Raw genomic sequence first — 14,595 nt, forward strand, 5'->3', positions numbered from 1 at the left:
AGGCCAGTTAGGTGCAGTAGTGCGGGCACGGGCTGCCTCCCACTGGGATGGCTTCGGCCCAGCAAGGGGGATCCGATGGGTAGGTGGACGAGAAAAGGGGGGTGTGGGTCCAGGAGGTGGAAGCTGTTGGACAAGAGAAGAGCCCCTCCTGGGATCACCCCTCAACGCAGGGTATGGCGGGGAGGTCTGCGACAGCGTAAGGGAGCCCTCACTGGTGTGCAAATGACAGACGGCGGAGTTAACAGTTCCACCAGGAACTGCCTGTCACATGAAAGAAGTATTGTAAATTGTGTGTTATGATTTATGCTTTAAAATTGCTGTGTAAAAATGATGAGATACTCATGGTTACTAGGGTCGTGTTTATGTCAGTAATGCATTGATTGAATTACGTTAATAATGTTAAAGGATTAAACGTGGCCGGATATTTCCAAAAACAAAGTGTGTGGGTTCTTTCTCTCCGGTCTGGCTGGCAATGCCTCCCTGCTAAGCCCATGAGAGCGGGTCCCCTCCCCCAGTGGAGGGGCCACAGGGTGGGGAGGATGGGTGGCGCTGGTAAGGTGGGAGAGGAGGGGCAGCTGCAGGTATGGCCACTGGGAGTTGGCCGGTGGTGGGGCACACCCTCAGTGGAATCAATGGAGCGAGCCACAGGGGTGCCCAGCAACAGCGCCAAATGGCGCAGTTATAAGGGGTCGGCGAAGGGAGTGAGGGCCGCAGCTTCTCTACTTCGCCTTCTTGGACCCTGCCGGACGCTGCCTCATGGCTCTCGCCCTGGGGAAAACAGCCAACGCGCCTCCCTCCGCCACCCAGACAGGACTTCTCCACTCTCCTCTACCAAGTTTCCACCCCACCCACCCGTTTTGGTAGGAGAGGAGGGGGCCATGTGGCAAGTCGGGGACCATGTAGTCAGTGATTTTCCCCTCCCAGGGGGACCCTGAGGCCAGTTAGGTGCAGTGGTGTGGGCACGGTCTGCCTCCCACCGGTATGGATTCAGCCCAGCAAAGGGGATCCGATGAGAAGGTGGACGAGAAAAGGGCGGGTGGGTCCAGAAGGCGTAAGCTGACGGACAAAAGAAGGGTGCCTCCTGGGATCACCTCTCAATACGGTATGGCGGGTAGGTCCGCGGCGGCCTAAGGGTGAACTCACCGCTGTACAAACACCAGGGGGCGGAGTTAACAGTTCCACCGGGAACTGCCTGTCACAGGAAAGAAGTATTGTACATTCTGTGTTATGATTTATGCTTTAAAATTGCTGTGTAACAATGATGAGATACTCATGGTTACTAGGGTTGTGTTATATGTCAGTAATGCATTGATTGAATTGTGTTAATAATGTTAACGGATTAAACATGGCTGGTTATTTCCCAAAACAAAGTGTGTGGGTTCTTTCTCTCCGGTCTGGCCAGCCATGCCTTTTTCGGCAGCGTTTCGGCATAGAAAAAAATGCAATTAGTACCCCGGTCTAACAGGCCGTGGGTACTAATGGAATAAGCCCCTCGATGGGGCGTATTGCTACAGTAATGTATTGATTGAATTATGTTAATAATGTTAAAGGTTTAAACATGGCTAGATATTTCCAAAAACAAAGTGTGTGGGTTCTTTCTCTCCGGTCTGGCTGGCAATGCCTCCCTGCTAAGCCCATGAGAGCGGGTCCCCTCCCCCAGTGGAGGGGCCACAGGGTGGGGAGGATGGGTGGCGCTGGTAAGGCGGGAGAGGAGGGGCAGCTGCAGGTATGGCCACTGGGAGTTGGCCGGTGGTGGGGCACACCCTCAGTGGAATCAATGGAGCGAGCCACAGGGGTGCCCAGCAACAGCGCCAAATGGCGCAGTTATAAGGGGTCGGCGAAGGGAGTGAGGGCCGCAGCTTCTCTACTTCGCCTTCTTGGACCCTGTCGGACGCTGCCTCATGGCTCTCGCCCTGGGGAAAACAGCCAACGCGCCTGCCTCCCTCCGCCACCCAGACAGGACTTCTCCACTCTCCTCTACCAAGTTTCCACCCCACCCACCCGTTTTGGTAGGAGAGGAGGGGGCCATGTGGCAAGTCGGGGACCATGTAGTCAGTGATTTTCCCCTCCCAGGGGGACCCTGAGGCCAGTTAGGTGCAGTGGTGTGGGCACGGTCTGCCTCCAACCGGTATGGATTCAGCCCAGCAAAGGGGATCCGATGAGAAGGTGGACGAGAAAAGGGCGGGTGGGTCCAGAAGGCGTAAGCTGACGGACAAAAGAAGGGTGCCTCCTGGGATCACCTCTCAATACGGTATGGCGGGTAGGTCCGCGGCGGCCTAAGGGTGAACTCACCGCTGTACAAACACCAGGGGGCGGAGTTAACAGTTCCACCGGGAACTGCCTGTCACAGGAAAGAAGTATTGTACATTCTGTGTTATGATTTATGCTTTAAAATTGCTGTGTAACAATGATGAGATACTCATGGTTACTAGGGTTGTGTTATATGTCAGTAATGCATTGATTGAATTGTGTTAATAATGTTAACGGATTAAACATGGCTGGTTATTTCCCAAAACAAAGTGTGTGGGTTCTTTCTCTCCGGTCTGGCCAGCCATGCCTTTTTCGGCAGCGTTTCGGCATAGAAAAAAATGCAATTAGTACCCCGGTCTAACAGGCCGTGGGTACTAATGGAATAAGCCCCTCGATGGGGCTTATTGCTACAGTAATGTATTGATTGAATTATGTTAATAATGTTAAAGGTTTAAACATGGCTAGATATTTCCAAAAACAAAGTGTGTGGGTTCTTTCGCTCTGGTCTGGCCGGCAATGCCTCCCTGCTAAGCCCACCCTGTAAGAACATACTTGTGATGGCTTTCTCCCAAGGATACCAGTATTTGATCTGTAAGAAAACACAGTTGATGGATGGCTTTGCCCAAACAGCACCAGTGTTTGCCCCTGTAAGATCACATTGTATTGTTTTGCCCCAAAAATGCCTGTGTTTGCCCCGCTAAGAGTATTCATGATTGCATCATCCAATAATGCAGTATCTACAGCATGCAATATTACACCTTGCCCCACCACACACGCGCAGCTCATTTCACCCCACCTCTTCTCTCTCCCCGCTCACACACTATAGTGCACGCACAAGATACGCCATCTTTGTACCCTGCATGTGCATCATGTACACGTAAACACACGCGCCAGACATGTCACCCTACTTGCCCTCTCCCCTGTATGCACACCATGTACAAACACACACACATCCACCCAACACTCACATGCACACTTTTTAATGTTTTTGTTTGGGCTATTACAAGCCGAAACCATTACATTAGAGTACAGATAGGGAGGAATGCCATATAAGGAAGGACACACAGCCTGTATGTGTTGTTTGGTTATTTGCCCACCCATTCACTGCCCATGGCCATGCAAATCGCTATGGCCATTGCCACCCAGTTTTCGGCCCTCCCCGCCCAAAACACCTCCTCATGGAAACTCTTTGAGCTAGCATTATCCAAGCTTTACCATGAAACTTTTCCCTCAAAGTGCCTGCCAGTGTCTTTTCAAAGTGGTCTTCGCAGAGTTAATGACTTTATTGCAGTTGTAAACAGACTGGTGTAATAAAAACTGCCTTCAGACACTCGATTTATGAAGTCCTGTTAAACACAAGCATTGGCAAAGCCAAAAACTTTGGCTTGTGTATAAGTATTAGGCATTTGTTAGGCACTGCTATTAGATGCCCAGGTACTCGCATCAGTTTGCACCTGCTACCTACAATGGGAAGTTCATACCATTATGGCTGTGCCTGGCAAGTGCTTTTCTCATGCCTACACAAAAATGGCCTGGTCCCCTCAGCTTCAAGTCGGCTCTTCTTCTCTGGCAGGATAGGAGCAGGAAGCAGGGGAGGGGGGAGTAGATTGACACTTAACACCCAGAGTCCCGCCTCCAGCAAAGCCATGGAATCCCTCCGCCCCCAGGATTCAATGGTAGGTCTGATTTTTCCATTGAATCCGATCGAAGGGAGGTTTACCACATCAGTGGAGAGAGTGCAGATGATGTAATTAGGCACCAACATTGGTGCTCAAAAATCAAGCTACTAGACTCATGCACTGGACACGTTTTATGTCACTTCTTCGAAAAACATGCCAGGCGAGATCCTATCCAACGTGTAGCTTTCGTAGTGCTGCAGTAGTCATTTATACAGCGCCTGTTACCATTATTATAGCCTCAATGCGCTGGTGGTAGTTCATTCATGCCCCTATGTTACTTTATTGATCCCCTACTTACACGAGATATGAGGGTTACGAGACAATGAGAGAGACAAGTGTACTGCAAATCTTTCTTTTTCCTTTTGTTTTTATTGTCCTGTCATACAAAAAGCGAATCAGTCACACGCACGCGCGGAGTAACATACCCAGGCGGGCTGATACTCCACACTAGTAGTCACAGGGGGATGCACTCGCAGCAAGGCCTCTGACGGCACAGAATGTCTGGCTGCACCCCAGAACACAACGCATCTGGCTGTGGGAAAGAGGACGCACTCCTTCTAAGTCTATGGGCACGAGGCAGTTCAGTGTCACCATTCTGGGGGGTTTCTTTGCTCTTGGGAAGGACGGACAAACTGCATTTCAAACATTGTGGCGCCGGTGTGAGAGACTTTTGCAAAATATCAATGAAGTGTGTGCTAGGAGCGGGGGGAGGGGGGATTCAAGCCTCTGTAGTGTACATCAACAGTTGACACGCATGCCTGACAGCCATTTTGTCCTGTCAATATAAAGGCTGCAGGGGATTACTCCACCATGGATGGCGCGTGTGGTGAAGATCAGCGAAAGGCTCTGCGACATTGGTCCTTGAAGCATGAGGCTGCAATATGGAGAGCGTGGGCCCTCGGATCTGACCAATGGGGACCCCCACAAGTCCCCCAAAGGCAGTCCTCCACCCTTGCTGGAGAAGGCCCACCTGTTGTGCAAGTGGGTCCGAAGGAATGTTTTAGGTGGGGGAGAGGGAAATGCCCATCAGGGTCTGTCCACATTTTAGCTGACTCATCCCTTGACATTCCGATAGAGGGGTACAATCTGATCAAATCTCCTGCTGTTGTGGCGCGACCACGTCAGGAGATCCTTGGCTTCGTGGAGGAAGACCATGAGCAGAGTTTGCACGTCCCCCTCTGCAGAGTGACTGTGCTCGGGCACCTTGCGGTAGAGGCGTTGGTAGATGCCGTCCAGCGTGTAGTAGCCCTTGATGACACGGGGCACAGCCCGCTTACGGATGTCCAGGCCTTTCACCGCACGCCACGCGTCCAGGCAATAAACAGAGCTGGGCAGGTCCTGGGCCTGGTGAAGCAGCTCGGCCTTCAGCAGTGGGAAGTCGTAGCGGTCCCCGCCATGGGCCACTAGGCAGACAGGCTGGGCCTGGCGCTGCAGGAAACCCTCGACAATGGTGGCCATGCAGGCGTTGAAGGCCTGCTTCTCATTTTGCTGCAGCGTGCTGTTGCTCAGGCCAGTGATCTCAGCGGCATGGGAGGTTAGGCTCTTCACTGGGTCCACACATAGGCAAAGTTTGTCCATAATGCGGGGTGGCAATAGGGTGCCGGCCTCGTCCCTGAGGGGTTTTTCTAGCGCAGAGCGGTGCACGGCCACCATGCACAGCTCTGTGATATTGGGCACGGTGTCCATCAGGCCTGTGCCTTCCAGATCCAAGAAGACAAATGTCTTGAAGAGCGTTGCCATCGGAGCACCAAGGGATGCACGTGCACTGAAACAAAAGAAAACACTGTATGAATAAGGTGCATCGATTTACCAAGGTGACGCACAGCCCATCAACTTTAATCCTTTGGCCCATTTGCTACCGGACGCAGACACATGATGCTGTCACCAAATACATGCTGGTGTGTGTACCCAAAAAGCAGGAGATAACATAATGATCTGACAGATGACATAATTTCTGAGCAATTTACATTTTCGTTCGACCGGTGACATCATCTCACGGCATATGTCAAAATCGCATGGACAATGCCATCGGCACATGGCAAATGGTATCTTTGCATTGGCAAATGGCATCATAGCATTGTAAATGACATCATCACACAATCAGATTATATCATTGTATCATTGTTCTACATAAGTCATCTCGACATACTCATTCAGAAAATGGTTGCATTTCTCGACAGACGATGCACTGCTCAGAAATTGGAGAGCTCCTATAATGAGAACAGACAGGGACAGATATCCTACCTGTTCGGTGAGATCGTGTCCACTTAGAAAGGGACTGGGAGTGGGCGGGACACAAACGGTCGACCTGGTGGGTTCACCCTTTTCGGCTTGGAATCTGCAAAGTCAGCCTTTTGGGACCAGCCTTGAGAGCCTGAAACTTTTTATCGCTTATTGCCACATGGAGATCATTACTGACCTCCTCTCCACCAATCAGAATGTTTGGAGTTCAGTCATTAACTCCTGGTATTTACCGCACTACCAGCATTTCAACTTCAAAAGCAGACAGGGGACTAGCCATGATATTTCCTGGAAAGATTTCTTTCAAAAAGACACCCCTTCTCTGTGAGGATCTGTACTTCACTGCAAGGCACCAAAAGGAAAGCTAAAACCGAGAACCCATGTACTTCTGCACGACCCCCTCATGCATGCTCATGTCAAACCTGTTACAGTTCAAACAAGTTTGCAATTAAAATGCTTAACATAAGAAGACCACCTTTTTATGTGACTAGTACAAAACTAGAACTACATTTAATTTACTAGCACAAGGGTCACGTCGGCGCTGGGTGAGCCATTCCTTTAGTGTGAATTAGAAAGGATGTGAAGGAATTGAACCCGACTAGATGTGTGGATCAAAAAAGCGATTTTATCTGCCAGATCTGCTTCCTCTGGACTGTTAAAGTCTGGGAAGCAAATGATCCTGAGACCCCTAGGAATTTTGCCTTGTTCTAGGTAGTTTTGGACAGTGATTTTCTGCCAAAATTGATTTATTTATTTCCCGTTGTACATCCTCATTACGACCCAGGCGGTAGAGGGTTAATGGCGCCGGTAGAGCTGTCGGCGCCATTAATCCTCTACCGCCTCATTACGAGGTCTGCTCATGGGTCCTGCTAAGGACGTCTGGTAAAACCAGGCGTCCTTAGCAGGACCCGCTAGCAGAACAGGATGCTAACAACGGGCCCATCTTTAACAGGCCCGTTGTTAGCATCCTCCCCATTCCCATTGAGCCCTATGGGGGGTCAAATGGGGATGTACCGGGTCCCGGGAAAGGGAATTACCGGGCCCTCCAAGGTCAGAATGGCCTGGTATTTCCCCATTCCAGGAACCCGGGCCCGGTACCCGCTAAAAGCGCCATGGCTACCTCCATACTCGTAATGAGGCCCATAATCTCTCTAATCTGACAAACCTTTGTCTGAGAGTTTCTGGTGCATTGGTTCTTGGGCTAAAAGCATGATGAGTTGATCCTCTCGGAGTACATAGGGATTTGATGACATCATTCCGGGACAATAAGTATTCAGCCATTGCTTGTTGCCAAATATGACCATGAGCTGCAGTGGTCACATTCTAAGTGAGACTGGAAAGAACAACCATGGCTGAATACTTATTGCATTCAGAATAACGCTGTCAGAGTCGCACTACGCATCTCTAAAACAGACCACATCTCCACAGCTAGACGAAATATCCACTGGCTCCCTGTCCAAGAACGCATTATGTTCAAAGCGCTGTTCCTGACCCACAAATGTCTATCAAACCCTGCGCCGACTTACTTGTCTAGAAAATTCTCCATCCATCAGACATACGCGGGCCGCCCACCTACTCGCCCTTCCCAGATACAAACGCCAGAAAGCTGGAGGCAGTAGCTTCACCACGACTGCCGCTAAACACTGGAACACCCCACCCTGCCTCTAGCTCTGAGTTCAGATGCCTCCTTCTGGTCCTTCCACAAGAGCCTCAAAACCTGGCTCTTCACCCGCGACCTCCTAAAGTAATTGAGGTTGCGAAACTCCATGAGCACGTGGCAATAGCTTCTTCCACCTCGACCAGGAACTCAGATCTATGCACCTTTTATGTACCAACTCTGTGTGTAACCTTTTGCAAGCGCTCGATGCCTCCGGACGTGGTGCGCTTAAGAAATGCCAACATAAATAAATAAATAAACCACTCCTTTCATGAACCAGCACCCAGATGCCCCCAGGTTCGGCACGCTTTATAAATGTCAAATTAAATAAATAAATAAAATTGTCCAGGAATGATGACATCACTATTTACTCCTAGAGGATCAACTGATCATGCAAGGCAAAGTTCCTAGGGGTCCCGGGATCATTAGCTATCTCTCACAGAGAGGCAGGAACTTGAATGAAAATCGCTTTTACGATCGACACATCTAGTCTGGGTCAATTTCTTGACATCCTTTCTAATTCACACCAAATGAATTGCTCACCCAGCAAACAAACTCACTGCTACTACTAAAGAGAATAATAACAAGCTCCCTCCTGAAGAACCAACCGTGCTGCAGAGTCAGTCACAGGGGGGTCACTGTGTGCTGCTGTCCACTAACTCGTTATTTCCAAAAAATCTGGGATAGCCTATATACTGTCTGACAGAGAGGGTCACCGTCCGTCAGTGTGCACTCATTTGTACAGCGAGGAAGTGCTGAGGCCACAGCACCCTACAGAATTGCCGCTGAGCAGGTTACAGCAATGGCCATGTTTCTGTGAGTGTACGCATGAGGTTATGGACAATGAGAATGATCCTTGAATTATCTCTGATGCAATGCAGAACCACGAGGTGGAAAACATCCCCATATTTAATTAAACTTTATAGACCAAGCAGAAGGCCGTACCTGGAGTTATGGCCCCCCCTGAAGACAGAATTAAAGGCCTGAGCACAGTGAGGGCGTTTAACAAGGTCTTCAGAGCCCATAACACCCAGTACGGCCAGAGGGTGTGGTCTATAAAGCTATTATGTCCCACAAAAGGGGTGGGGGGTCTAAAAAAAAAGAGTAATCTGCCTGGATTGTTTGCTGGGAACTGCCTAGTTGCCAGCAACCACACACACAACGTGATGAGGAGGGAGGGGCGGTACTTACAAAGGTGCGGGGCGCTGTTAGGTGCTGCCCGGCAAGGTATTGAAATGGCGGTGTGGGTATTGTGCAAGATGCTGGGCAGGGTCTAACTTTGTGCGGCCCAGCATAGATTTTCTTCAGCAAGGGAGGGGTGGAGCCATCCGCCACCATCTCGAAGGAGTGGGTGGCTTTGGTGCCTGGGTCGCATCTGTCAGGTGCGGCCTGGATGAGGAGCACCGCTCCCCTCAGGCATTTTAGTGTGACGCTCCCTCTGATCTCAGGACACCCACTGCACCAAGAACCCTGAGGGAAGCGTTGCTGGCAGCAGGGCTCTCAGCTCTGAGCTACCGGGAGCAGAGAGAGGGCTGTGCCGGGAGCTCTGAGGAGAGTGGTGCTGACAGTAGCGTTCTCAGTGCGTCGGGCCGTGAGACCTGCCAGCAGCGCACTCACAAGGCGGAATCACGCGACATCCATGTGTTGGGAAATTTCGGGGCCATCCAGGATTTCAGAGCCATACCGGCTCGTACGGCCCAGAAATTGGCCAAAGGGGGAGTGCCAAGTGGCTACAATAATTAATAACAAGCATTCGCATTGCCAACAGTTTGGGGTTTCGTGTAGGCATGGGAAAGGCACTTGCCAGGCACTGCCGTAGTGGTATTATATGCAAAATGTTGTGAGTACCTGAGCATGTAATAGCGGTACCTGCCAAATATTACTTCTACTCAATGTTTGTTTTTAACAGGACACGCGTAGTGCTTATAAATCGAGTGGCTGGAGGCAGACCTGGTTAAGACATTTTTATTACACCAGTAGCGCATTTACTTCTCCAATTAAGTCATTAACTCTCAGAAGACTGCTTTGAAATAACACAGGCAGTCACTTCAAGTGCAAAGTTGGATGGTAAGGCTTGATTAAAGTGGGCTCCTGGGTTTCCCATGAGGAGGCGTTTTGTGCATGGTGGGGCAGTAGATGGGTGGGAATGGCCATAGGGATTAGCATGGCCATGGGCAGTCAATGGGCGGCCAAATAACCAAACAACACCTACAAGCTGTGCTCCCCTCCTTATATGCCAGTTCTCCCTATATATACTTTGATAGTCTAAGCTAAAAATACACGGGAGAGACATGCTATCTGAAGACCATTCGGTTTTGACAGTTAGAGCGGGAGTCGCAGGCGGATGCAGTAATACCATTCCGCGCCTCGCCCACCGGCCAAAATCAAGAAATGGCACCAGTGTAGTAAAGTAGTAGTTAAGTCAGCAGTATACCTTCACCACCTATATTTTACACTCGTTTTTCCACTTCGAAAGGGACACCACATTTTTCCGCAAACATCCCAGCCTCTGAGAAAATCTGCTTCTATGGCGACAGCGCAAGGTATAGCCATTTTGATAGTACACTGCTGTGACGTCACATCAGTGAACAGCCAGCCTTGCGTGAAATGACCAACAGTGCAACAAAACACAAAGGGCAACTATAAAACGTAAGATCGATACAAAATAAAAAATAAACGTGTGTTTAAACGTATATCCTCGAGGCGCGTTATACCTACCTGCGTAAAGCCTACTTCAGAGACTAAGTTTCAGTCCCAATCTCAGTATCCGTTTTCAGGCGTTTTGGGAGCTACTGCGTGGCTGTGTGGCAGCGTGGGCTATTTGGATCACAGAGCCCATGTATTGCTATACACGTGTAATCATCGCCCTTGCATTCAATCATTCATTCACTAGGGGGGTGGGGGGACTGCAGAGGTACAGACATGTGGACCTGCACTACGGGATCTGCCACCTCTGCTTCGCCAGATGTTTCGGAATGCAACACCCATGCTAGCGCACCATTGGCTTGCTGGCTAGGGCTGTTGGGAGTGGTAGTCCGAAACATCAGGGCGGGGGCGCACAGTTTACCGAACCCCCTAGCTAACCAAGAGGGTCTCCGTCCAGTTCACACACAGACCTCACCCGTCGGCAGCTGCCAGGAAAGATGTCTTTCTAAGGTCTTACCGCGAAAGAGGTTCGGGTGAAATGGCGCAGCGGCGGAGTTTCGGAAGTTGGAGGTGATATGAGCGGCGCTCTCCGGTGAAGAGTTTCTTGGAAGCAAGCAGCCTGCCTGCGCAGATATATAGGCAGGTGCGGCGGCGGGGCCTCGCCCACCCCCGGGCGGGCAGCCGGTACTCCGCGGGCAGCGCGTCACTGAAAGAAAAGGGAAACCAGGCGAGGTAGCTGCGCGTCACTGCTGGGGAATTCCTCGTGAGGCACGCTTCGTGCAGGGCAAGGGAGGTCCCCCGCGGGCTTCCTTCAGTGGCGAGACACCGTTCAGCTGACCGGCCTCGCCTCACTCCCCTCTCCCACACCCTCAAATGTTGGGCTATGTACCTAGGATGTGCATGGGCCTGGGAGCAAAAGATGTGTGCCCCCCCATCATTTGCATAAATAGTGACACCAGTGATATCACAGACTGAGGCCCCGATTCATGGACTTTTTTGCACGGTGCAAAGTGACTTTGAACTGCCGACACAAACCCTGATTCATGGAACTGTGTAAAATGTATTTTTGCAGTGGAAAGTCATTGTGTACTGCAAAAATGACTTTGCACTGACTTTGCACAGCAAAAATACACTTTGCACAGTTCCATGAATCAGGGTTTGTGTCGGCCCTGCAAAGTGACTTGTCAGCAGTGCAAAGTCGCTGTGAACCGTGCAATCAATTCCATGAGCTGGGCCCTGAGTCTTTAGTATGCAAAGGTATGTGTAAGGTAGTAGACATATACACTCTGACGCCCCGCATATGAATTGTCAATATTAACATTTACCTATGTGGCAATCTCAGGAGTGAGGTATTTTTTTGAATTAGCAGACAGCTGAATACCTAGTTCACACTTCTAATTTTGGCAGATAAGGCCTAGTGTGATAAAAGTTGCAGGAGCACTCACTTTGGCTAAGAGGCGATGGCCGGATTTGTCTGCAATTCAGGAACTTGAGCACGTCTCTTCCCGGATGTAATTGGTAGAACTGTTTGCAAAAGGTCTTTGGAAACTTTGGTTTAAAAGCACTACCTGTGGAAGGCGTTGCAAAAAATACGGTGATTGTGTTTTGCTGACTGAAACCAGCTGCTGTTTTTGCAGAGGTTTCACAATTGTTTTTATTTTTATTGTGTGTATATTTAGGAATATTGTTCAAATGAGCAATAGGCTTTTATTTCAGAAATGACACATAATGATTATTTTGACTGTCAAAAAAAGAATAGCAACTAAGAACTACATTGATCAAGTGCTGCTCACTACAAAATGAGAAGGTAGCCGCGTTAATGTACCCCCCCTGAGCCTTGATTGGAGGGGGTGAGCAAGCCAAAACTGTTCGCCAGGTGTAGAATAGCAGGGGATTCTATAGCAGAAAGTTGCAAAGGCAACTGAGCAGGTTGGGAGACTGTTGCTGAGATGTTATACGTTTATCCCTTACTGTAAATCATGCCTTCTTTCCTATTCCTGCGGCAACATGTTCTGTAAAATGTGGTGTTTCGACATTGGGGATGCATACTGCTACCGCTCTTCACTCGGTGTGGGAACTTTTGCCCCCATAGCAAAAATCAATTGTTGGTACCCACGAATATACGTACAGTAAATGAACATATCACTTCACTTTTCCCCTTAGAAGAAAGTGCACCAGACAAAAGAGCATTGGATTTTCAAAAAAAGTAAGCAACAACAAAGAAAATACCTGGGAGAGGAAATATTTAATTAAATAGTCTAACCAAATAAAGGGTGCTCACCTTTTTAACCCAGCAATTCAGTGAAACATTCCCTAGAAAACAAAATCCCAAATACGAGCTTGTGCTTTGATGATCATTTTATGTGTCTTGTGGGTAAGTGTATGCATTGGAAACATGACAACCTGGGTGAAATCCTGGTAGCCAAATGCTTGAGCAAGCTTGCTGACCACAAAAGCACCCCAGGGGGTTGTGCCCGGTCTCTGAAAAAGTTACACTGTCCACCCACATGTATCCTTTACTTGTGCCCTGAAAAACAGCACATGGCCGTAACCAGGGTAAAAAATAACTGCACTAGTCTCCAGGACTGCACTTTCTTACCACATCCTGGGCAAATATTCAGGACTCGCTTGCAGGGGTGTTGCTAGGTCTGGAAAAGACCCAGGGCTACGCTGATGTCGGAACTGTTGGGACTGGGGGCTAGCTAGTCTTTTGGCTGTAGCTCCTGAGATTCTATCCGGGGCTACAACCAAAAGATCAGGGGCTATAGCCCCCTTAGCCCCTCCCCCCTAGCAACGCCTCTGCTCGCTTGTCCTCTCATCATTCCCCCTCCTCAACCCCAGGTCTGGCTTTCAACAATACTCTGCTTTATAAAGACAACTTGAAAAGTACACATACCATAGTAAGGTGCCCACTCTAATATATAAATCATTACAGAAATATGTTAAGTCGAACGTGAACAACTGTGGCATTATTCCCCATCTTGACTAGGAGACTACAAATACCATAAAGCAATTCAGCAAAATGAAAAAAATGGCAGTTCGGTTTTGAACATATATTTTCAAGACATATAACAACATGTAAAGTGTGAGGAGGTTACTTGTTTATGTGTCAGTGTTTGACAAATGCAGGATTCATATTTTATGAGATGAAAATATCACATTCTACCAAAAATAAACTCTTTTTGGTGCGTTAAATATGAACATCTGAAAATAATGTAGCTAATTTAAAACTTTTAAAAAACATATTGTAATTCACCTGGAGGAGAGCGCTGACTTAGGCAGCTAACTGGTGCTTTGTGTGTGCTTTCAGAATGAAAATGCCTGTTTGCCTTTCTTAACACATAACGTCATGAACATCTCCTCTAAATCAATGGTCTCCTAAATGGGCTATCACTTGCAAAACGCCCCCACTTTAATGTGCTGCTTGAAGAGAGAAAGTGGTAAGCAGTCATTAAGGGGCCTGCAGCATCTGATGGGCTGCTGGGAACGGGTGTCTCTTTCTAGAGAGCCACAGGAGGTTGGGAGGCGACCAGGGTCGGACTGGGCCATACAAGTGTCTCGGGCACCAATGAAAAAGTGGGCCAGAATTACAAATGACAATTAATTCCTTTTGTGACCATGGGCGTAATTTTAGGGGCTTACAGGGGTGTTTGTCCCACCAACTTTTATGGCATACTATTTTGTCCCCATTCATTTGAATGGGTCTCCTTTTCTTCTGAGGTCATGCCCCCCCCAACATTTTCAGCAAAGTTTCTCCACTGTTTGTGACACTGTTTGAATAGTACCCAAAGGGGAGTTTTTTGATAAATTAGATGCAAATTGTGCATTTTAAAGAATATTTCTTCAGCAACATTGGTCCAAACTATTTGCCTCATAGTAAAGTAATTCATCAAGCTGGCCCACATTGGCAAAAAAAGTAGCCAACTTTGACCAAAAAAGCTGGCCCACACCAGCATTTTGTGTTTTTGATTTGGCCATGGACCTATTGCCCTATAGTCTAGTCCAAGCCTGGAGGCGACACTGTGGCCTCACGTGAGCTTCGTGCGTGGAAGCTGCACAGCAGTTAAGACGGACACTGGTGCCTTGTGGGGCCCCTCTCACAGCTTCTGACAGCAGGGACCT

The 14,595-nt window shown here is 48.9% G+C and overlaps 1 protein-coding gene across 1 annotated transcript; it reads right to left on the bottom strand.

The window, feature by feature from the left end:
• Positions 1-4,278: 4,278 nt before the first annotated feature.
• On the bottom strand, positions 4,279-11,121 carry LOC138567290 (three prime repair exonuclease 2-like). Its single transcript, XM_069645343.1, has 2 exons — positions 10,991-11,121; positions 4,279-5,694 (listed from the first exon to the last, which is right to left on the bottom strand). The coding sequence occupies exon 2, from the start codon at positions 5,667-5,669 to the stop codon at positions 4,983-4,985; it is 687 nt and encodes a 228-aa protein (XP_069501444.1). The 5' UTR covers positions 5,670-5,694; positions 10,991-11,121; the 3' UTR covers positions 4,279-4,982.
• Between the last annotated feature and the right edge of the window lie 3,474 nt (positions 11,122-14,595).

Source organism: Ambystoma mexicanum, chromosome 2p (genome assembly GCF_040938575.1).
Source record: "Ambystoma mexicanum isolate Mex_15411 chromosome 2p, UKY_AmexF1_1, whole genome shotgun sequence".
NCBI lineage: Eukaryota > Metazoa > Chordata > Amphibia > Caudata > Ambystomatidae > Ambystoma > Ambystoma mexicanum.

Coding starts and splice junctions, on each gene's coding strand:
- LOC138567290 (XM_069645343.1), bottom strand. CDS start 5,669: ATGGCAACGCTCTTCAAGACATTTGTCTTCTTGGATCTGGAAGGCACA.